Source organism: Rhinolophus sinicus, linkage group LG02, assembly GCF_036562045.2.
Source record: "Rhinolophus sinicus isolate RSC01 linkage group LG02, ASM3656204v1, whole genome shotgun sequence".
Classification (NCBI taxonomy): Eukaryota; Metazoa; Chordata; class Mammalia; order Chiroptera; family Rhinolophidae; genus Rhinolophus; species Rhinolophus sinicus.
Window position 1 is genome coordinate 195,845,171 of NC_133752.1, and position 23,809 is coordinate 195,868,979.

At 54.6% G+C, this 23,809-nt stretch overlaps 1 protein-coding gene across 6 annotated transcripts in view; it reads left to right on the forward strand.

The window, feature by feature from the left end:
• Window positions 1-2,001: 2,001 nt before the first annotated feature.
• The window catches only part of MPPED1 (metallophosphoesterase domain containing 1), a 70,457-nt gene continuing 48,649 nt past the window's right edge, over window positions 2,002-23,809 (forward strand). Inside the window, exons 1-3 of one of the 6 annotated variants that reach the window (XM_074326511.1) lie at window positions 2,274-2,425; window positions 13,738-14,042; window positions 21,389-21,570. In XM_074326511.1, coding sequence (XP_074182612.1) covers window positions 13,819-14,042; window positions 21,389-21,570 — 406 coding nt within the window. In that variant the 5' untranslated portion in view covers window positions 2,274-2,425; window positions 13,738-13,818. Of the gene's footprint in view, window positions 2,426-6,808; window positions 7,173-8,978; window positions 9,096-11,676; window positions 11,893-13,212; window positions 13,237-13,737; window positions 14,043-21,388; window positions 21,571-23,809 lie in introns of those variants that run through there. The other 5 variants (XM_074326512.1, XM_074326514.1, XM_074326513.1 and 2 more) reach the window with 5 other exon arrangements.

The following is a 23,809-nucleotide window of genomic DNA, read 5'->3' on the forward strand; positions in this document are numbered from 1 at the left end:
TGGCCATGGCTGGATGGCACGGGCTGCATCTGGGTGCCCCCTGCACCCCTGGCCATTCAGCACAAGCCAGGCATACACGGTTCCCAGGTTGACAGAGGTGCCAAACGGATGTTGCAGGCGCCTGAGCAGTGTAGCTGATGGTGGATTTGGGCCACTGACCAAAACTTCTCCTCGGCAATAGGCCTGTGTGTTTACTGGGGGTTTCTCTCCTAAATTCCCAGGTGACTGCTCCCACACTCCTTTCTACCTGACCTGGGAATTGGCTGCCTTGGGGCTCTGACCCTCAGAGGGCAGGCCGACTCCAGCTGGGCATCTGGAAAGGTCTTGTGTGGCAGAGTGAGTGGGGACCTGCCTGGCGGGGTGAGGGCACTGGGGAACCTGCTTCCCAGGACTGGCCTGGTGGGGGTGGGGTGGGGTGGGGAGACTGTGTGGCAGCTCTCTACTCCTGAGGAGATGCATAGGGACCTGCCAGTACTGTGCCCACCACTCAGGGGTTTCACCTGTCCTGCCCACTAGCTGGCTGAGGTTATATTTCCAGCCAGGCCTCTTCACTGTGCCCCAGAATCACCCCAGCATAGGGTGAGATAAGTGAGGTCCAAAGGCAAGAAAGAGGAGAGGCTGCCCTCCTGAGGCCCCCTCGGCCAGCCCCTGCCCACTTCTCGGCCTCAGGGCCTCAGTCCACGCCTCCATCATCTCCCCCGTCAGCCACCCCCACCCCTGGCCCTCTGTCAGGGCCACCAGAGCAAACTGTAAAAAGATAAACCTGACCAAGTCGTGCCCCTGTTCAGAAACCTTCTGTGACTGACCCCACTGAAAAAGTCCACCCCTTAGGCAGGCATCCAGGCTCTTCCTGATCAGGCTCCTGGCTCGCCCCCTCCCGCTCCCCCCACGTTTGTCCCCCCTCCCCGCATTTCCTCTCTTTCCAGCTCCATTGGAGCTGCCATCCCAACATGCCAAGGCCTTTGCACGCACTGTTCCCTCTACCTGGAATGCCTTTTCCATACCTTCTCTCCGTGGCACACACTTATTCAGCTGGGGTGGGTCCACCTGCAGGAAGCCACCCCAGGGAGCTGTCCCCACTGCCTGTTCTGCACCTGTGAGGGGGATTTTTCTGTGTCCCTGTCTGCCTCCTACCAGACCAGGCTCTCGCCCAGGCCGGCGAGGCCTGAGGACCCACACAGGGTGTCCTCCAGGAATGTGTCTGACCTGTGATGAAGGCAGGAGCAGGAGGCACAGGGCCATGTGAGTGTGTTAGGAGGAGGACCTGAAAACGTGTGGAGGTGCCACACCCCCTCCGCACCGCTCAGCTGGGTGGCCTGGGCCTGACCTGTGCCCTGTGCCCTCACTGTAAGACCCTGTGGACACCTGTCTAAAGCAGTGGCAGGGGTTGGAAGTCATGGGCCTCTGCAACTCCCCAGGGTAAGCCCACCCCAGCTGGGGTGTTGCTCTCCCCTCTCCCTAATAAGGCAGGGCCTTCTTCAAACCAGGGGTCCGGTTCCCAGGTCCTGACCTACTCACTGCCCCACTCTGGGTTAGGCCCCAGCCGCCACCCACTGTAATGGGAAGTGGACACTTGGGACCTCAGGGGTTGGCTGTGGGGGAGAGATGGGATCGCAGGAGGGGTCCTGGCCTATACATCCTAGGAGCGGGGGTCCAAGTCTCCCTGAAAGGGGGCGGAGGGGATGTTCTTAGACTCCCGGCGGGAGGGGTCCCGAGCAGGGTGCCTTCGCGGCCCTGGAAGGGGGTCCGGGCCGCGGGCGGGGGGTTTCGGCGCCCCGGAAGGAGCCGCGCAAGCCCCAGCACGCGGTGCCCACCGCGGCAGCCGGGATCCGGAGGTGAGAGCGCCCCCGCCCCGCCCACCGCGCCCACCCCACGCGCGGCCTGGCCCCGGGTTGGGGGCGGGCCGGAGAGGGGCCGGGAGCGGCGAGCGGCCGCCGGCCCTTTTCCGCAGCGCGGGCCCTGCTCCTCCTTCCTCAAGCCCGGCCGCTCCCGCGCGCCCTTCCCCTTGGCGGCGAGATGCGGGCACCGGGCCCGGGCGGGGGCCGAGGGCCGAGGCCTGGCCTGCCTGGCGGGGGACCCCGGTGGGCGGCCGCGCCGGACCCGGGACCGAGGGCGAGAGCGCGCCCCTCCCGGCGCCCGAGAGAGGGGAGGCGGGGAGGGAGGGCGGGGGAGGAAGGCAGGCGGGGGAGTCCGGGAGGCTCGGAGCCGCGCGGCGGGCGGGCTGGCGGGCAAAGGAGGGGGCGGCAGGGAGCCCCCCGCCCCCCGAAGGAGGAGTCTGGCTCCCACTTGCTGCCTCGGACGCGCGGCGAGGCGGCCGCCGCCGGAGGAGCCCCCGCCCCTGCGCGCCTCCCTCCCGGGAGCCGGGCCCCTGCCTCCCTCCGTGCGCGCTGCTGCTCACGGCCGCCGAAGAGGAGCCCGGGGCCAGGTAGGGCCGGGGGCGAGCTGGGCGCGGGCCGGGCGCGGCGGGCGCGGGGCGGGCGGGGGCGCGGCCGGGACCCTCTACAGGAGCGGGGTGACGCCCGCGGCGCTTCGCAGGGACGCCCGCAAAGTTACTTAGGCTGCCTTTGGCGGGTGCGGGTGCCCGGGGTGGGCACCCCCACGGCCCTGCCTGCCGAGCGGGTGCCGCCGGGAGGGGCCTCAGCCGGGGCGCTGGACTCTGACGGGGGCCGAGGGGTCAGCGAAACTTTTCCCCATCTCTCCAGTCACTGCTGATGCCGGCGGAGTAGCTGGTGGATGAAGCGGACTGGTGGGGTGCGAGTGATGGTGATGGTTGTAACAATAGCAGCCCGTGGTCGTTGAGAGCCTACTGTGCGTAGCGAGGCCCCTGCTGGTACTTGGGGACAACGGAGGGGGACTGATACGCTGTGGTGGTCACTTTTGCCAGGCGTTGCTGCAAACTCCATCGGCCATCCATCTATCCACTCATTGCACATGTATTTATCGCTGTCTGCTGTGTGCCCGGCCCAGGGATCCAGTGGCTAAGCAGACAGGTCCCAGCCCTCACAGGCAATATTTCATGGAATGCTGGTGCTAAGGAGCAGTTCTGTCTCTTGTGTGTTTATTCTGGGACTTGTTATACGAGAGTGAATTCATGCACAGTCTCCCTCTGCCTTGGTGGAGACAGAGAACCGATGTGTCCAGGTGTCTGTGGCAGACCAGGGCTTGGGGTCCTAGACTCACCTCCTCCCCCCTCTCTCACCCCCCCTCCACTCTGCTGGGTGGCCTGAGGTGGGATCGGGAGGTCCCATACTGGAACTGGACCCCAGGTCTCTCCAGCTGACCTCTCTGGGATGTCTGTCCCCCAGTGCTGGGTCAGACCCTCTCACAGTTCCCTTCCAGGAGCTTGGTTGCCTCCCCCTCCCCATTTCCAAGGCCCCTGTTGAATGGCCCAGAGGAGAGCTTGTTAAGTGGCAAACAATTATGAAATTAAACCAGGGACAAAAGTGGGCTGGCTAGTGAGTGGTTGAGCTGGCTGGCTCTGCAGGACTTGAATGGTGCTGGGAGACTTGTTAGCAGGGGTTAGCCATGCTGGGGGCTCAGGCAAACACTTCCGTCGTCAAGACCCTGACTAGTCTTTGCAAAAAAAAAAAAAAATTAAAAAATTAAACCAACTTCATGAATAATTTGTCACATGGGCTGAAATGCTTTGGGGGACGTCAGGGAGGCCACTGGCTGACTGCCACATCCAAGTTGGAAGGCAGGTCTTGGTCCATGGGAGCCAACGAACAGGGAGACCATTTGGGGCGGGGTGGTGGGTTTGGCTGGGCGAGGCAGGCTTCTGGGGGTGGAGAATGGTCCAGGGCTTTAGAGCCAGCTGGTGACCATCAGAGGCATTCTGGAGCCAGGCACGGTATATGGGGGGACCACCGTGTGACAGCCGTGCATAATAAACTGCTTCACGACGCCTGGCTCCCTGCAAATTGGCTTTCCGAGTGGCAGCCCCACAACACTTGTAAAATTTTTTTTCTCAAGATGGGCTTCTGTGAAATGGTTACATCTATTTGAGTGCTCACTCGATGGAGGTACGTTAATTGGCTGATGGCTAGTCAAAAGGCGATAATGCAGTCACAGAGGTGTGATCATGTATTCGCAAGTGCTTCAGCGTGCGGCCGCCTTCCTATTTATTTCTAGGCCCCAGGAATTTCGGAAGACCTGGATTGAACTAGATCCCTGCCATGTCCACGTGGGCAGGCTCAGAGTGTCCCCATATGTGGGTATATATCTCGGACGTAACTGCTGTATGAGCCCTTAGAATCACTTGCCCCCCCCCTCCACCCCAACCAATGCCCTGTGGGCTGTGATTGTGGACAGATAGACCAGATCTAAATTTAGGTAAAAGACAGAGGTTTGGGGGTCTTTCTACTAGAGCCCAAATGTCAGGAGTGCAGAGACGACATATAGAATAACCATTCAAGAAAAGCCTGCTTTAAAACAAATTTCCCAGTCCATCCACAAGACTATTAACTCTTCATCCGATGAAAGTAATTTAAGTTCATTTGTTTTCCCTTGAACTTGCTACACCCCCTTGCAGGCAGCGATGGCCGCCCCTGAGCTCACCTCACACAAGACACATCTCTCTGCACTTGTCTGAGGAATTAAGAATGGTAGCAGGATTTCACTGAAGGGGCGCACTCAAGGAGAAAAATCAGCATCCTGGGTGCGGGTTCCAGGCTAGCAGAAAAGAGAAAACCCTCCCCAAAGTACAGCCGTCTTTTAATCTATCAAAATGACTTCATTTTTCCAGTTTTGGGCCTGTGAACTGATCATGAATAGCGGGGACAGAGGAAATTAATCGACCAGGCAAAGACTTTTAACAAGTAAATATTATGCACAGAGAAACATGCAATTAGTGGAGGTTAGTTAATGCCTTTCAAGTTGTGGCGAGCTGTAGCTCAGGGTGGAATTTCTGCGTTATTCCTGAATTGTCTGTCAAAATCTTTAATGTGACAATGTGACATGTCTCTCCCATCGCCCCTCCCTCGCTAGGAACAGAAAAAGGGTCTTTTCAAGCATCCCCCCTTCCTATTCTTCTTCTCCCTGAGATCTCTCTGTTCAGCAATTGGTACCTTTGCCTGCACCTCTGGAGTTAGGGCTGCCGGGGAAAGGGGCTCCCCCAGCTGCAGGAGTCCGGGAATGGGTTCTTGGGCTCGCTCTGTGATCACATGGCATCTCAGATGAGGGGGCAGGCTGTTTGTGGGGTCTTCCTTCTGGCCAAACCCCTCGCCCTCTAGGATCAGATATGCCAAACACTGGTGGAAGGCAGGGAGAAGACGGGGTGAGGGGAGTGTTTCACGCAGCACCATACCCTATGTTTAGACTATGTTGGGACACTCTGAGCTCGGTTCCCTGTAGCTGTGGTTCTTGGGGTGTGGATGTCCCCCTGCAAAGAGACCACCCGCTGGCATCTTCTCCAGACTGCCACTGGAATGGTTTGACTTGGGCCCGAAGAAGTGAAAAAAAAAAGAAAAGGAAAAAGCAGAAGCAACCCCAAGGGAAAGAAAAGAAGACAGGCCCCCTTTTTGGGGGTGGTGTTAAAGGGAAGGTATAAATAGTTCCTTGGTTAATTTGATTCACTGGGGCTGTCCCTGGAGACCTGGCTATTCTGCTGCCAAAACAAACGTTTTACCTTATATTGACTTTTGTCCCCCTAATGAGACAAGACTTAGTTATGCTTTATTTCCATTCAAAATAACTCTGGCCGGCAAGGGCAGCCCAATCTCATGAAAAGAAATCTTAAATCGAGATGATATGTTTTAATTTTGAACTCAGAGAGTGACTTGAGAGTTCTTTGGTCTCTCCATGCCTTTCTGTGAATGACTCTTTGGGGGTTTTCTTGGATGGGAACTTGGCCAGCTTGATGTGAGAACCTGGTCATACATCATAAATAGAAGCAGCTTCAATAAAAAAAAGTCTCCCCACGGGTTGATGGTGATACGTGGAGTTCAGAACCAAGGACCCTCTCTTCACCAGCAGCTCCACACCTGGGAGTACGCTTCTACTGCACGTCTTCACATTTCCATCCCTCCCTTCCAAGAAGGATTGAGGCTCAGCGTTGATGCATATGAAAAGACTTCTGGCATCACCCGTGCTAATTTCATCACTTTAAGGAGAAAATGATGCCTGCTTTCAATTTTCAACACACCCGTCATTTCTCCTTCATTTCACTCTTTAGCATTTTCCCACAGTACTGCAGCCTGCAAGGCTGCAAAATATATTTATTGTACCGGCTCCCTGAGAAGTGTCAGCCTTGCCCGCATCCTGCCTTCCCCTTCACGACGAAGTGTGTTGCAGTGTTCATAGAACAGGCACACACTCCCTCCCCCACCCTAGGCTCCTCACACAAAGCGGGTGGGTGTGTGTGGGGGGTGTGGAGAATGGAGTTTTGCTTTTGTGAGTTTGTCATTCAGACACATTAGTTAATTGATCATACTTCGGAGGTTTGATCTTTAATTGCAAATTCCCGCACAATCACAAAATGATACACTTAAACTGATCATAAAAATGGCAAAACCCCAGTCTCAGACTTAAGTGTAGAATTACCATCGTGCCGATTTGATTATGCTACGGTGACATCTGTTTAATAGATTTCCATGAGAACTGTAAATCCACATTCACTTTCTTTGCAAATTGTATTTGAACGCTGAGCCACCGAGAACCTCTTGCCTCCCCCGCCCCAGCCATGTATGTCCCAAAGCCCCATAAATGTCGAGTGTGCCCTGACATGTATGTGGAATGCTGATTTAGACACATTTGCCTCTTATTTCCTTTTGTATGTGGGCATGTCTGTGTGTGTGTTTGAAACGGATCTGAGCAGCTTCCGATTTCGACTCCACAGATACATGGGTCTCCAAGTGCTTTATGTCAAAAACTGGGACCTAGCATTTTGCTGAAGAAAAATCAGTTCTCTTCGCTATTATTTATGGGATTGCTGATCTGCTAGATGGATAGAGAAAGCACCAATAATTATAATAATTTATGGAGCAGAGCACTGGTTTGCAAACGTATTTCTCAGCCCGGGCTTTCTGGGTTTCTTTGCGTCTTGGGCCTCGCTCGGCGCTGTGAGAATGGAGCATATTCAGAATGTGAAGACCAGCCCGGTGAACTGACTGCTTTCCTATCTCAAATTAAAGGAATAAGTGAGCAGCTATTTGTGGCAGACAGGACATGATCCAGTAAGTAGCACTCTTCATCATTCTGAAATAAAAGTACATAATTGGAAAATGAAGCAGCAGCCGCTGCTCCGGCGGGTGGGGGACAGGAATTAGAAAGTGTAATTTAAACTCATGTAGTCATAATTCAAAAGGGGCCCAGCTAAAAGGTTTTTAAGTGGTAAATGCTTTAAAGTCACTCATGGTTGATCCTTTTTCAAGGATATGGGCTAATTTTCTCAATATTTGTTGATTTCTTCATCGACTTAGCTCATCAACTCCTTTGGCGGGCCAGGATTTTCCTTCCTTGGACACCCACGGTTGATAAAAGAAGTCAAACATTTTGGGGACATAGCGGGATTGGCTCTGATTTTCCCCCCCACTAGGCTATTTGTTCTTTTTCCTTTCCTCTGAGTTCCTCTGTTTATTTTTTATCCTTTATGACATTTCCAACTATTGACTGATCAACTGCATATTTTCAGGCATGAGCAAAACAAAGAAAAAAAATACAATTTAAAGGTGATTTTTGAGCTCGTGTGGAAGCATAGCTGGTGAGAGAATTGTTGCCAACCCCCCACACCTTGGTACTTTTCTGTTAAATAGTACTTCTCCTGCATTTTGCTTGGGAGGACTGCCTAGGAGGTGTGCGGGTGGTTTTCTTGTCACATTCGGCCACTTTGCAACGAAGTTATCAACCAAAGCCTCAGTGAGCAGTGCTTTCTGCGGAGCCGGAGCCGGCTTTCTCTCCACTCGCTGGAGACAGTGCCCTGCAGGCTGGGCTGGCCAGTTGATGGCTGCCCCTAGTCGGTTAAGGGAAAAGAGAAGTAGGAGCAAAGATGGGTTGTAATTCTGGAGGAAGCTTTCCAGGGTTTGGCTCCCTCAGGCGCTGCAGCGGGGAAGGATGGTGGGGCAGGCGCTTCTACAGGACTTCTCCTGTGTAACAGACGAATCGTCCCCGTGTTGTCATTGATTGTCACCCGAGTTTCAGACGAGACAGTCATGGCTACAGATGTGCCAATGACAGAAAGAGAAACATGGATGCCTTCTGAGGGGGCTTGCCTTCACAGCCTCAAGTTGGCTTTGAGTCTGGTGACTTTTACCCTTTGTGACATTTCCAAGTATCATAATGGGGACACTTGTGAGAGCTAGAGAGGATGCTGGGAATAATGACTGACGGGGGACAGCAGGTGTGAACTGCCTGGGCCCACCCGGCTCTGAGGAGCCCGTGTGGGGTGGAAGTGGACGCCGCGAGCCTCTTGGCAGAGGAAATCTACTTTGATGGGCTGATCAGCAGCCCTCGGCAGCACACATGCCCCTTGATTTCGTGCACGTATCTGTTGGACCGATGAGGGCTGCTGGAATGACCCAAGGTCTCCTTTGCAAAACCCACCTGCTGTTAAGATGCTCTGTGTGAGCCGTGGCCCTTCTCAGCCTCTCCTTTCTGAGCCTTTCGCACCTGTTGGCTGGCCTCATAGTTTGGTGGGGGCCTTGTTGAGGGCCCAGAGACGCCCTCCACCTCCACATAACAGCGTTCTGAGCTGCTCTGTTGATTGATCTGGCTGCTCCCGCTGGGCCCCGAGCCCTTGGAGGGTCAGTTTCACATCTGAGTCATTTAGGTCCTAGAACAGGGCTTGCCTCGGAGTGGATGTTTCAGGGCTGACCAGTGCCCTGTGGTGCCCCGGGTAAGGGATGGCAGCAAAGAGCTTGCCTAGGAAAACTAGTCAAGGGCTGATGGTACCGGATGTATCCAACCACAGCACCTTTGGGAGTAAAACAACGGTGACTCACCCAGGAATGGGGTGGGAGAGAGAGGGCTGGGAGCCCGGACTTCCTTCAGGGAGGAGGGGGTCCTTGCTGCTCTGAAAATTTCTGCTCAATTCTTGGAAGTTCCCTACAGAGCTCCTGGGTTTCATCCGAACTTTTCAATGACAGCGGAATAGCCATTTAGTGAGTACCTACTGTGTGCTGGGCCCTCGGCCATCTGCTTTTGTAGGTACCATGTCCTGTGATTCTCTCAATGGCTCTGGCAGGGAGATTTTAGTATCTGCGTATTTACTGTTAAAAAACCGGGATTGAGGACGTGAAAGTTGCTTTTGAATCTGGGCTGTGAGACTCGAGGGCCTGGGCAGTTTCTCGCTCTCGCTCAGTCATTCGTTCATGTGTTGTTCTATCCATAGGTTTCTCACTCAGCTCAGACAGAGGACGAGACTCTGTGCTGGGAACTTTGGTGAGAGACGCCCTGGGGAGGTGTGGGCAGTAGTGCCTGACCCAGCCTGGAGGGGTTGGGGGAGATGTCCCTGAGGTCCCCGAGCTGGGGAAGAGATGTGTGTGCTCAGAGGTACAGGTGGTGCACAGAGCCTGCTAGGTGGAGGGAACGGTGTGTGTGTGAAGGCTCGGAGGCAGGACTCCTCGGAAACCCCTAGTGGTGAGCTTGGGCTGAGTGCTGAGAGGGAGGCTGGGGGCTGGGCCTCCTGAGCTGATCCAAGGAGCTGGGGCTTCACCTGAGGGCAGCAGGGTGCCCCTGAGGAGATTCAGTGTGTGGGAGGGAATGGTTGACCAGAAGTGTGTTTTAGGACATTTGTTCTGGAAGCTGCGGTGGTGCTGGCCTTGGCGATGCAGCAGCAGGAGTCCAGACAAAGTTTTTGGGGCTACCCAGAGCAGTGGGGCCTGGAGCTGGCCTCTCCCTAGATGTGCGCTGTCCAGACAGTTGGCGCCTAATAGCTCCCGAGCTCCGTGCTGTGGTTCTTCTTCCCGAGCCTGGTCTGGTGGGACTCCTGGCACCTGAGGACCAGCGAGAATGCCTTTGAGGGGAAAACGGGAAGAGAAACCACCTAGTGAAAGGATAAGACTTGAAAAGTGAGCCCTAAAAAGTGGAGGGAATTTTTCAGCAAGCATTTTTCAACCCGGAAATTCAAGAATGTCTCAGCCCTGTCCGTCTGGGCTGATTGGGATCTTTATGGAGGGGCAGGCACAAGGTTCACTTCATCCCCTTGTTACCCAGGGAGGACATGGGAGCACAGAGAGGTTAAGTGACTTGCCCAGCGTCGCACAGCTAAGCAGCACGAGACTGAATTTGAACCCCGCTTCCCTTGACCTCAAAGTCCAGTCTCTTCTCCACTGCAGAAGCGCACCAGTGGCCGCGAACAATAACCATAAAAGATGTTATTGATGTTTTGTCTGCCTTGGGGCCTTTGCATTTGTTATTCCTTCTGCCTTGGTCCTCTTCCCCCAGGTCTGGGCGTGGCTGGCTCCCTCTCAGTCTTTGCTTTCGAGGTGACGTCACTTCTTCAGACAAGCCTTTCTTGACAACACAACTTAAAGTAACAATCCTCCTCTCCCCGTTACTCACCACTCCATCACCCTGTTCTACCTTCTGCAGGTGCATATTCTTACTGAAAGTATCTTTTCTATTTACTTAGGTTTTCTTTATTGCCGTCCCCCAGCCTCATCCCAGTTCCTTGAGGGCAGCGATCTGTTTGTTTTTTTATTGTGCTTTCTGGCCCCTGGAACAGTGACGGCCCTACATGCTGTGGTGAATATGTGTTGAATAAGTAAATGCATTAATTAATTCATTCCACCCTCCTCTTCTAGTTCCATTTCCTTCCCACCCACTGGTGCAGAGGAGGCATCCGTGGCTCAGCCGGGATCTATGACTTGCTCAAGGTCACTCTGCTAGAGTGGCGGTGGCAATGGAAGCCCCGATGCCCTCCCCAGCGGGCCCCAGGGCCCCTCCCGTTGTCCGCATGCTTTGTTATTTTGTGGACCAGGTGTAAATGCTTCCCAGCTAAAAGCTGTTTGTTGGGGAATCGCTGCTCCCCCTCCGTGGATCTGCTGCGTTCTTTGCACGGTGGCTGCTGCTGCTGCTACAGCTCCATAAATATTAAATGGGTATTAAAAGAAGGCTCTGCTTCCCAGTTTCCCGGATTTCTCTGAGCAGGGCCCATTGCGAACCCCCTTTATGTAAAACGCAGCATTTCACTGTGAGCGCCTCCCGGGTGCTCGCTGCCTGCCTCTCTGGCTGAGTCCCCTGGTGCCGAGCGCTTCTCCCCGCTGCAGGCCGACTCCTGGCATGTAGGCGCCTGCTTCCTGGGGCAGGGGTGGGTGGTGGCTCCTGGGACCCCCCACCCCTTCCAAGGGCTGTCTGTGCCCCGCCTGGCCAGCCTCCTTGCAGGCTTATGGGGTGGCAAAGGGGGAGAGGGGTGATGACGCTTCAATCTGCTGCAGAGCCCTCTTGCCACCCACCCTCTGCCCGCCTGTCCTGGCACCAGGGAAAGAGGCTGGCAAGACACAGACTCTGTCCATCCCTCCATCCCTCCCTCCACGCCCCATCCCTCTTTCCCTCCTCCTATCCGTTCACTAATTCAGTATTTATGAAGTATCTGGGAGAGGCCCTGGGTGCTGACGATACTATAACAACGGTAATAGCTAACATTTATTGGGCACTTACTGTGTGCCGGGCTCTGTGATAAGCAGTTTGCAAGCACTGCCTCATTTAGTCCTCACGACGCATGAGGTACAGTAGGTACCAGTCTTCTCTCCATGTTGTGGACGAGGAAACAGCGTCTGGCTGGCTAAGCCACTTGCTCAGGGTCCACGAGCCATGGGTCCTCATCAGAGGATTTCAAGTAGGGACGTGATGTGGTCAGCTCACATTTGAGGGAGTTTGGACTCTCCCGGGCTCCTGGAGCCACAGATGCCCCCGTCCCTGGGCAGCACCTGATCACAGCAGGCCTTCGATCCACAGGTATCTAACCGAACTGAATAGTGATTTTAACCGTAACAGTGAATACTAGCTGGGCACTTGGTACTTGCCAGGCCCTGTGCTCAGAATTTCTGTTTATTTAACCCTCACAGCTGCCCTGGGAGGTGGCATTCTGATTTTTAAACCCATTTTCCAGAAGAGGAAGCTGAGGCTCAGAGAGGGTGGGAAGTTGGCTTAAGGTCACACAGCAAGTCAGTGCAATGCTGGAGCTCAAACCCTTGTCCAGATTTGGGCTGTTGGAGCCCTGGACCTTGGTGTCTGCTGCCCAGGCCTCTCCCGAGGTTACAGACAGGACACCCGATTCCTCCACCTCAGAGGCCTGTCACAGTGTCCGCTGGGGGAGCCCATACTCTTAGAAACAAGTGCGTCCTGGGGGGCAAAGCAGATTTGTTTTGCTGTTGTCTTCCCAAGTGGAGAGGAGGGAACTGTGTTGTGAATCAGGATGAATTTTGGGGGTGGGTGGGTGGGTGAGGAGAAGGAGATTGCTATTTATTGCACCTTGTATGGGCATGATTGTCGAGATTTTTTAAAAAATTAATAATCCATTTCTCCTTTGCGCGTAATTAAAATGTTCTCCAGTCTCTAATTTTTGTCATTTTCTTGATCTAATTTGTTTTCTGACTGTGTCGATTCTTCTTCCATGCACAAAGCAAAGGGAATTTTTCTTCGTTTGACGTGACTGGGATACGACCGTCCAGGATGGTTTAAATTATGTTATTTTCTCCTTGGTTAAGTGCAATGCAAATGGAATCATTGGAGGGTCTTAATGACCCAAAATGGGAACAAAACAAAACAAAAATGTTCAAGGCCTTTCTTATTTATGCAGTTTAAAGAAATAATTATGGGACAGAGTGACAAAAATAGATGGTCTTAGGAAGGAGGCGTTGGCCGGCGTGTCCAGTGTGTGAGTGGGTCGGGCAGGGTGGGCTCTATTGCCAGGATTTCACATCACCCAGTTGGAATCAGTTATAGGGACATTTCAGTCCACTATCTACAAACACAAACCCCACTCTGCAATGAAAGAAATTAAAAAAAGAGAAGAAAAGGAAAGATAGCATCATAAGCTGTGATTCTAAGTGGATTCGAGGTTTGACAGAATTCCTGAGATCCTTATAAGGCATTAGGGCAGGTTTTCTTAAAGGTAGATTCCTGCCTCCTCCCCTTCCTTCCCCACCCCGGCCACCCTCTGAGCTGAGCTGGTGGATGGCAGTTTGTCTGGGAAAATCCCTTCTCTGGGTGGGAGTTGCTAATGGGTATCTTTAGGCAAAATTGATGTTGAGGAAGGAATTTGTGCCTCACCGTCTCCACCTGCTCAGGCTTGCAGGGGTGTGTGGGTGTGGGGCCGTGTGGGAGTGGGTGTGTTTAGGGGTCTGAGCGGAGGGGAGGGGAGGGGGTTGGAGGCGAATCCTTCCTATTCCCCAGTCCCGAAAAGTGAAACTCCCCTTACCTGTTTGCAGAATATCAGCCATTGTCCGGCCCCATCTCATGGTCACTCCATGGGCTGTGGAGGATTTTGTCGAAGGCCAAAAAAAAAAAATTCTTAAGTATTTAAACATGTTGGCCCAGGCATGTATCTGTCCATAGCGTTGTGGGTTTTTTTTTTTTTTTTATCCCCTCCCTCCTTTTCCTTTTTTTTTTTTTTTTTTTTTACCAAAGTATATTCATCAAACTGCTGAGTTGGAAAGATTTGTAATGAGTTTTTGAGCTGTACGACTGTGTTTTTTTTCCCTCCCCTCTCCCTCTCCCTCTTTGTAAATCTTCATCTGACATTAAATAAAGCAAATCCCAAACAGATAACTGTCGCCCGCTTCTGCTCCATCTCCTCAGTCTGTTCCCAGGTCTGGCGCAGGGCCGGGCGGCCGTGGTGGCAGTGGTGGCAGGAGATGCCCGGCTGGCCAGCGGAGGTCCATGTGGCGCGCTAGGTGGGATCCCGGCATCCTGAAAGCAGAGGCCCTGGCCCTCCTGCCCTGCGGCCTGGGCATGGCGTTCTCCCAGTCCCATGTGATGGCCGCCCGGAGGCACCAGCACAGCCGGCTTCTCATCGAGGTGGACGAGTACAGCTCCAATCCCACCCAGGCCTTCACCTTCTACAACATCAACCAGGGCCGCTTCCAGCCACCGCATGTGCAGATGTAAGTGGGCGGCTCGCTGTGGGACCCGGGGACACGCGGGGTGGGTGGTGACAGACGCCAGGGGGGCTCCTGGCTTCTGGGCCCGACCGGTTCATGCTTGTTGACTGAACCGATTCTGGAAACCGGGATCACCAAGGCTCCGAGTTGGAAGGGATGTGTGAGAAGTTGGAGTGATGGCCTGTGGGCCGATTCTGGCCCGGAGTCCTATTTCATTTGGCCTGGAGAATATTTTACAAATATTTAAAAATGAGGTGATTGCACATAAAAATCCAGACTTCTGGCTTTGCTGGAGAAACCCAAAAGGTCTGGCAACCCCAGGCCCGCACGTCCGCATGGCGACCTCTGGGGGGCTGAGCTCCAGCTGCCCCCTCTTGGTATTTGGGTTGGAGACCCCGGGTCTAATTCATGCTCCTCCTTGTGCAGACGGGGAGATTGAGCCCCAGAGAGGGGAAGGGACTTGCCACAGACCCCAAAGCAGGTGGGGACCCTGGTCTTGGGCTGGCTGTCTTGCCTTCCGCCCTCCCCTCCCTTCTGTCCAGCCCCCCACCCCATGCTTCCATTGAAAAAGCAGAGATACTTTCCAAAAGGAAAGGGGAGCTCTGCCACCTGCCCCTTGAGGCTGGTGGAAAATATTAAGGGAGCCCCAGAGGTGAGGCCATCGCAAGAGCACAGGCTTGGGACCCTGTGTGGACCCTTTCTCCAACCTGGATTTTCTCTGAGGTCTGGAGAGGTGCAGGCGGCCCAGGGTGAGAGGGCTAAGTTCCTGGCCCTGTCCCAGTGGCTCCCTGCGTTTCTAGAAGACCCTCTTCCTCCTTCATCCCCACACTGCAGGGAAACAGGCCCAGACAGGTGGGTGACCTGTGCAAGTGCACACAGCTGGTTAGCACCTGAGCTGGCCCAGGACACAGCCTGTTTCTGTCCACACTCAGCATACTTTTGCTGTGGCATCTGTGGATGAACCTGCCTCCACCGGAGAGTTCAGACAGCTGTCTGCTGTGTCGTGGAATCCTGTTTCAGCTCCTTTGGGGTGTCTCTGTGCTGGGTCTGGGTCACTGATGAGGCCCTCAGGAGGGGGAGACCGACAGCTCCCCATGACAGCACAGAGAGGTCAGAACTGTGATGGGGGTTGCTCCAAGGCTGAGGGGCCCAGAGCAGGCCCTTCTGACCACCAGGCTGGGTCAGAGGCCCCTGTGAGGGCACAGGCTAGAGCACCACCTCCAGGGAGCAGCGGTAGGTGGGGTCCTAGCAGCTGTCCCTTTGGGGATACTAGAGAGTCTGGTGCATGGGCCACTTAGAGAAGCAGCCATAGGGGTTTCTAAGTGCCAGCCTAGAGGTGGGGCCGGCAAGTTGCTGCCTCCTGTTACTGTGTGGCTCCCGCAGGACCTGTCCTCTCTTGTAAAGGGTGGGCACAGAGACACTATTCATGGGAGAAAGGGCTCTGGAGGCGGGCACCAGGCCTGGGGGTGGGTTCTAGCACTGGGACACCCTCTTCCCTATGGCACTCACCCCGGAAAATGCTCGTTTCTGTGGGGGCTGTGGGGCTGGCTGGTGTTGTTAGTAGTTGCCTACTTAATTCTCTGGTAGATTTCTACTTGGCAAACTGCCTCTCATTTCCAATTTGGGGCCAGATTGGTGGATTTGGGCAGGATTCAAGGCCCTGGGTCTCAGGCACGCTTATTCTTTAGTCTCTGGGACCTGGAGGCCTGGAAGGGCTGCTGCCGGGAGGGAGGCCTTCCCGGGGCCAGACTTTCTCTTTTGTCGATGGGGTTAGTCCTCCAGGGCTGGCAGTGCCCATGCCTGTGGTCCTCAGATGCCAGGCTGGACTCCTGCCCCCGCGGGAATGGGTGAGAGCCCCGGGCCCTGAGGCAAAGTGGTGGGCTATGTGTGTGTCTGTGCCCGTGTGCATGTCCACATAGAGGGTCCCCGGGCACTGCACATACTGGCATGATGCCATGTAGTGCCACACAAAGCTGTCATTCACAATGCCTCTGCCCGGGCTCGGCAGAGACTCAGGGAGCCCCCAGACGTAGGGTAACCAGAAGTCATAGGGGAGGAGCCACGGGGCTGAGGGAGGACCCTCTGGAGAAGGTGACTTCTAGGTTGAGACCCAGATGAGGATTAGTGGGGGATAGCAAGTCGGGAGATGGTCATTAAAGGGGGCATCTGAGAACTACAGAAATGCCTCGCTGGGTGGAGGATGCCCCGAGCAGGAGCAGGACAGGCCGTGTCCCGAGCAAGGGCAGTGAGTGAGCAAATAAAAGAGGGTGATTTCCCCCACTTAACCCTTGAGCAACTGCAGGTCGGTCATTCATTCTTCCATCCATCTGTCTGTCCATCCATCCATCCATCTGTCTGTCCGTCTAAGATGTTTGTGAGCAGCTGCATAGCACGCTGGGTAGAAATGTGCTCTGAGCTGGCCTGCCTGGGTTTGAATCCTAGCTCTGCCACTTATTTACAAACCCCTGCCTGCACTGAGCTGAGCCCCTCAATGGGTTGGCAGACAGCACACACGTCATAAAAGTGTGTAATGGCACATGCTACTGGTAGTGTGGAGTGCGATGGAGAAAACGTTTGTTGGCTTCCTGTGGTCACTCAGCTGGAGTGGTCAGAGCAGGCTCACACCAGCTGCCCCACTCCCATCCCTCCTGGCCTGCTCTGTGTTACCACCTCCCGACACTGGCCAGCGTTCTGGGCTTCCATTGGCAGTGAGGCTCAGAGACGGCCGGAGGTTTGGGCAAAGCCCGAGAAGAACAGGCACCAAGCCTGGTTCTGGACTCCTCATCCGGTGCTCCCTCACTGCCTACTCGGGCCAGCCCGGCTTTGAAACACAACTTTGCCAGCGCCATGCAGGAACTTGGGGGGCTGCTGCCTTCCACTTCCCTCTTTCAGACCCCAGGCCCGGAGCACAGGGAAGTGTGCAGGCTGTGGAGGTGGCCTTGCGGGTTTCCATGGCACGTCTTCACCGAGGAAAAGACAGCAGACAGGAGGATAGATGCCACTGCCCGGCAACGTGATTTATCACTGTCCTGGGCTTTGTCTCCGGGGCGAGGGAGTGAGGGGGCCTTATTTAATAAATCCACAATTTATATTTAATAATAACAGTGACAGTCCCAAAGTAGCCTCCAATTGAGCTGTGTGATTTATGCATTTGCCCCCAGAGACCCTGGCGGTAATGAGGCTGCCTTTGCTTGAGTGATGAATCTCTGGGTTTCAGGACCTGAGAATGAAGACCCTCATGCTGGGGGCCGAGAAACCCTGTGGTGGCCTGGGAGAGCCCCTGCTGGCACCAGCCCTTCTGTCCTGGGTGGGCAGGTGGACGTGGCCTGGCGGTCAGTGAGAAGGCGAGAGTAGTGCTCGCGGGGCAGGGTTGTCCTGGGTGTCCTCCTTGTGGGTGCCTGGGGGGGGCTGGTGCCAGGCATAGCACCTCTTCTGTCTGAACTTTCGAAGGGGTCTGTTGGGGGAGATGAGTCATCCTGATTAAAGACCCTTGAAGCACGTCGGGCTGTGGGGGTTCCTGAAGAATGTAGCAGCCCAGGGAGCTGTGCTGTGTGCCAGGCCTGGAGTAGCCCTGTGTACCTGTTCCCAGCCCTCCCAGCCGTGTCAGGAGGGTGCACTGATCCCCTTTCTTAATGAGGCTGAGGCTTCAGAAGGGGCGCTGTGGGCCCTATCCCGCCTATGTGCTGACAGGTCTCCAGGAGACAGTGAGTGTCAGCCTTGAGCCCAGGAAGGGGGCCAAGGGGCAAGGCAGGAGGAGAGGACTAAACTCGGGCTCCACTTGTTTGCAGCTCTCATCCTGCATCCCTCTCCTGAAGGTGCAGTAGCTGTTTTCATTCTTCCTCTTGCCTCAGACCTCTGCACATGCTGTTCCCTCTGCCTCCCCAACTCTTTGCCCTGCTAACACCAATTCATTCTTCAGTTCTCACCCAGATGTCACTTCCTTGGTGGAGGCTTCCTCAGACCAGGTCTCGTCCCCTTCCCTCAGCTCTAGGCACTCACAGACTCCCTTTCCATGGCTCATGCTACAGCGTGTGATTATACATTCGTGGGACAATTTCCTAAGTGTCTCTCCCGTCCACCAGCACAGGCTGGTCCCTCAAGCCTAGCACAGCGGACAGGAAGAAGAAAGAAAAGGGAGGCAGGATGAGGCAGGGAGCATGGCCCAGGAAGAACAGCGAGATCAAGGAGGGCCTCCTGGGGGAGGTGGCAGGCACAACCCCTGAACTTGGAGAACCAGCACAAGCAAGGCCAGAGGTGGGAAGGAAGGGGAGGCACGGGGACGCAGGAGGGCACTGTGCTGAGGGTCACGTTGGAGCCAGTGCTTCGTGGAAAAGGTCACCAAGCAGTTGTGCGACACTGAGCCAGCCAGTCGCTGCCCCTCCTCTGGGCCTCAGTTTCCCCACTTGTAGGATGACAGGAGGGGACTAGAGGTCTGTCTCATTCCAAAATGCCATGGCTGATGCCCAGTCACGTGGCTGGACCTGCAGTTGGAACCTCACTTGAAGGGTGGCGTCCCCTGCCCTCCCACCTTCTTGTGTACCCCCTCCCCCTTTCTCCATACTTGGACTCTTCCTGTTCTTTTTCTGGCTCCCAAGTCCAGGCTGGGTTTCTGGGAGCTCCACGAGGTGGCTTCCGTGGGTGTCCTGGCCACAGGTGTATCCCTGCTGCTAGCAGGTGCCTGGCATTTTAGAGGCCTTCAGTAAGAATTTGTCTGTAGGTTGACTGAATGAAATGGCAGTACTCCAGCTTGGTGTGAGTCTGAAACCAAAAACCGGCTTCCAGTCTCAGCTCTACCAGCTTCCGCAGCTGAGATCCTGGGCAAGGCAGTCTTTTCTGAGCCTTAGTTCCCTCATCTGTATAATGGGCACATCCCTAGGACCCTGCCTGCCCGTCATTCACTGTGTGGGTGAAGAGAGCCAATCACGGAGCGTGCTGAGCGCTTAATGAGCTCTCCGTCTGAATCATCAAAACCATTACTGTTGTTACAGTTTCAAGGTTGAGCGTTTGTTACAATCCACATAGCCGGAGGGCAGTGCCGGGAAATGAGAGTCTTTATTTTTTCTCTGGGGATGATTAGGTTTGCATCCTCACTGAGCTCGGAAGCCTCGGGGTGGAGGGAATACGAGCAGAGTTAAGGAGCTTGGGCCCCAGCAGCAGGCCCAGCCCGAGTAGCTCATGCTGCTCCTGGCTCGATGACGGCAGATGGGAAGCCAGGGGCCCCTCCATGAGGGGCTCTCAGGGGCAGAGACTGTGGGGACTGGTGGCGGCCCTGCGGGTGGCATCTCTCTCCCTGCCTCTCCCTTCTTGGTCTCTCTTTGTCTCTTTGACTTAGTTTCTGTCACCTTGTGGTATGCTCACCTCTGTGTGTGGGCGGGTGAATGAATGAATGAATGAGTGAATTTGATTGGCCAATAGTGATGGCTGCCCTTGGTGTGGTCAGCTGTGTCGGGGGAGGGCAGGGTGCACAGGTGGGTTCCCAGGCCTGTCATATGGGGGCGGGGGAGGGAGGGAGAGACCCAGAGAACTGAGGAGTTGTGGGGAGAACTGGGAGGGAGATTTTAGGTTCCAGACCAGCTCAGGCTCCACCTCCTCCTGGAAGCTTCCAGGGAGCCCCAGGCTGGGGCAGGGCCTTCTCTGGGCCCCAGCGCCTGTGCTGCCCCATCAAAGCTGGTGGCTTTATTGTCACGGCCTGGCCAAGTCTGTCTCCACGATCATTCTGGTGTCTCTTGACCTGGAATCAGGCCTGATTCATCCCTGTGGCCCCAGCATTGAGCTCAGGGCTGGCACACAGTAGGTGGTCAGAATGTGCTGTGTTGAATGAACCAGTGAATGAATGAATGAATCAAAGAATGAATGAATAAAGAGGGAAGAGGAGGAGTTTCCAGCTCCCTCCTGTGGGTCATCATTGAACTCTGGGAATTTTCCTCTCCTCCCCGGTTGGGCCCAGCTCCAACCTGCTGGTTTTCAAACTGGGCTCAGCAGCCCCAGAAAAGGACCTGGCGTGCCCCCTCCTGTCGCGGCACCGTGACTGGGGAGAGGCTGGCTTGGGGCCTCTGACTGCAGCGGACTGAGCGTGCAAATCCTCCCTGAACATTAGCATGCTGGACCCATGTCTCTCGTAAGGTGTTAATTAAATTTCTTCGGAGTATATTGTCTGAAAAAAAAAAAAAAAAGGATAATTAGAAAGATGTCTTTAAAAGTATTTATGTAACTGATATGGTACCGCTTTTGGTTTGCCGCATAATTAGATTTAAACACAACTCCTCGAGCAGCGTACTCATTTGGACAGAGCTGCTTGTTGAAATGTCATGGCATTGTTTTTAAGAGTTCTGAGCCTGGCAAAATCATTCAACTGAGAGGCAGAGGGTGGTGGGGAGAGGGCTGAGCCGGGGCGGGGGCCTGGGTCTGCATTTGTTCCCTGGGACACCTGGCCACTTGCTCAATGTCCTCACTGGGAATTGAGCGGGCTGCGATGGGTCCCCCGGGAACAGGAACTTACATCTGTCAGCACGTTGGAATTTGCTGGGTACTTTTGCTTAGTGGGGTCACGCTATTTTACAGATAAGCAAACCAAGGCCAAAGGTTTTGCTTAAGGTCACACATTAGTGACAAGTGGCAGAGCTGGGATTTGAACGCTGGTCTTTTGATTCCAGGACCATTTTCTTACACACCCCTGGAAAGCTGTTGTTTTCAATATGACCAGACCACCTCACAGTTTTGCAAAATTGCCGCTTCTCTTTCGTGCCTTTTATCCATGGCTGTCCTTGGATGCTGCTTGCACGGCAGTGGGAACTCAGTTCTTTCAACTGGACCGTGGACTTCAGTCCTTGCATTCTCAATGGGGCTGATAGCTCCCCCAAGGGGGTAAAAACTGGTTTTTGGGGGGTGAAGAAAATCATGCTCATCTTTTTACAAAGCACAGATATGCACACAGTCCAAGAGCAGATAGATAGCCTATCTGTGGTGCTGAAATTTCACAGGAGGGGGGTGAGTAGGGAAAGCAAGCATCTATAAAGGCCCCGGGGTGGGGGTCATAATGGAGGAAGGGTGGAGGCTGCTTTAGTCAAACAGCGGTCGTGGGCACTGTACCTGCTGGTCCCTCCCACCTGCTACCTCCTTTTACTCTCTCAGCACCCCTCTGAGGTTCCCATGTTGCAGATGGGAGACTGAGGCTCAGGGGGAGAAGAGTTTTGCCCAGCTAGTGAGTGGGAGAATCAGGATTTGGACGCAGGTGGGCCCTCGGGAAGGCTGGGCGCTCGGCCCGAGGCGGGGTCGGTGGGATCCGAGCTGCTGGGACGGTGAGTTGTCGGTTCCATGGCCTGCACTGCAGTGTCTTCTCCCCACTGCAGGGTGGACCCGGTGCCTCATGATGCCCCCAAGCCACCCGGCTACACCCGCTTTGTCTGTGTGTCTGACACACACTCGAGGACGGACCCCATCCAGATGCCCTATGGTGACGTGCTGATCCACGCTGGGGACTTCACAGAGCTGGGGCTCCCGAGTGAGGTGAAGAAATTCAACGAGTGGCTTGGTAGGTGCTGGGTGCCCCTGTGCGCAGCTGCCCTTTCTCCCTGCTCTGCCCTCTCCCTCCCCCCAGCCTTTGTCTGCCTGTCCAGCCCCCTGGAAAGCCTTCCCTGACTTCCGGGCCAGGTGACACCCCTGTCATTCTCCCCTCAAACCTCGGCAGTCTCCTACCCCAGCACTTGTCTCAGCTGTGACTTGCCATTTGCTTGTGGGGATTTGGGGCCCGGGAGACTCCTTCCCAAAGGGATTTTGCCCAGGTTTGTTTTTGTCCACTTGTGTGTTCAGCCCCCAGTCAGTGCTCAATAAGTAATGGATGAAATTAATGAATGAATAAGCGAATAAACGAGTGGCTGAACGGTGAATGCATGAATGACTCTCTGGGAATGGCGATGCCAGGGTGGGTAGTCAGCTGCCATGTAACGGGCTCAGCCACCCTCCACCATGGAGATGGCTTCCCCAGTGAGGGCCCCAAGGGACCAGCTGTGGGCTCCTCCCGTGGGCAGCTGCTGGCACAGTGAGTGAGCGCTGTCCCATGGTGGTGGGACATGATTTGCAAGCACACCCCCAGGGTTTTGTCTTTGGCTTTTTGATTTCCTCCAAAATAAGAAAGACATAAACCTGGGGTGCCCCCTGGGAAAAGCTACTTGCTTGAAATCAGAGAAACCTCCCAGCGCGTCGTCTCTGCCACAGCCTGGGGGGACAGATGGACGGCCCCTGCGTGGCCTGGCGCACTGGCCGCTGTCTCGGAGGTGTGGGTGCGGGCTAGCCCACCCCCCTGCGCAGCCCCGCTTGGCCGCCAGACAGTCCGCCTCCCCAGGGGTGTCCCGCTGTGCTGTTGGCTGGTTGCTGCAGCAAGCGAAAGCCCTGGCTTTGCCAGTGGAAGCAAATATTTACAGGCAAGGCCTTCCTCTCCACGTGGCAGACTCCGAGCTTTCAATATTGATTTTTCAAATGGGAATTCTAATCCGGTTTGGGATGAACCTTGTGAAGGCTGGGGTGGGGAAGGGCTCTTGCAGGATAGGCCTGCCCCCTGCTTCTCACCTTGCTCCGGGCTACCTCTGGGTCTGGGAGGGACCCTTTCTGAGCCTGGCTTCTTATCCCCCCTGCTGTGGGTCTCAAAAGAGGGGAGGCCTCACTTGACTGAGCCAAAAGCCTGTGTGCAAGGCCAATAACAGGAGTTGCCGTCATCCAGGCTCAGTGTGCCAGGCACAGTGTGGCACGCTCCTCACCGCCACTCCCTGGTTGAATTTTGGGAGCAGCTGTTTGTGGTGGGTGCTGTTCAGATCCTCATTGGACCCCCTGCACTGAGGTTTGCAAGGATGGGGATTGTTTCTGATGTACCCCCCCAGCCCTCCACGCGCTCCCCTCAGTGTGGAATGAATGAATGAATGAACAAACGAACACCTGCGTGTGCAATGGGGGTGGGTGCCAAGTGCTTGGGGTCTCGGTGCAGGTTCTGACCACGGCTTTCTCCTGGTGGGGGAGGCCTCGGGGAGAAGCTGACTTTGGGCCGGGCCTCAACCGAGGGGCTAGGAGTTTGTGCAGGAAAGGGAGCCACCAGGCCGAGGGGACAGCTGAGGCCAGAGGTACCAGTGGATACTTGAGAAGAGGCCTGAGGTATTGTAGCTGGAGAAACGGTTTGGAGGAAAAGAGGGTGACAGGCCTGGAAAGAAGGGTGGGGTCTGACCCAGGGCTTGGGAGGGCCAGCAGGGTGAGGTGGCATTTGAGGAAGTTTTCTCTCTACCTGCCTCTTAATAGAAGTCAAAACTACTGTATTTTGCTGTGTATAATGCGCTCCCGTGTATAATACGCACCCAAGTGTTTGGCCCAAACTTTCAGGGAAAAAAAAATCTTTCGTTTTAATTTTTTAATTCAAATTTTTATTTGTTTACATTTAGGTACTTGTTTTTCTAAAGGAATTTTAACATTTATTTTTTAACATATTATGGTACAAGAAGTTTTATGTAACAAATAGTGACAAAACACAAGAACAGATACAAGGTACAAGAAATTCTATGTACCGGTTAACAAATTTAGGATATTTACACCTCATAGGAGGCCAAGAACTCTTCATCGTTGCAAGTTCGTCGTTAAGTTCGACAAAACCGATGATTGTAAAACCAGGGTATTATTTTGCATGCAGATATCGTTATTGATTTCTGGAGTTACACTTTTACCTCATAAGCATAAATAAAAGAATTAAAAGCACTTATATAGATACTACTCACGTATAATGGGCATCCTTA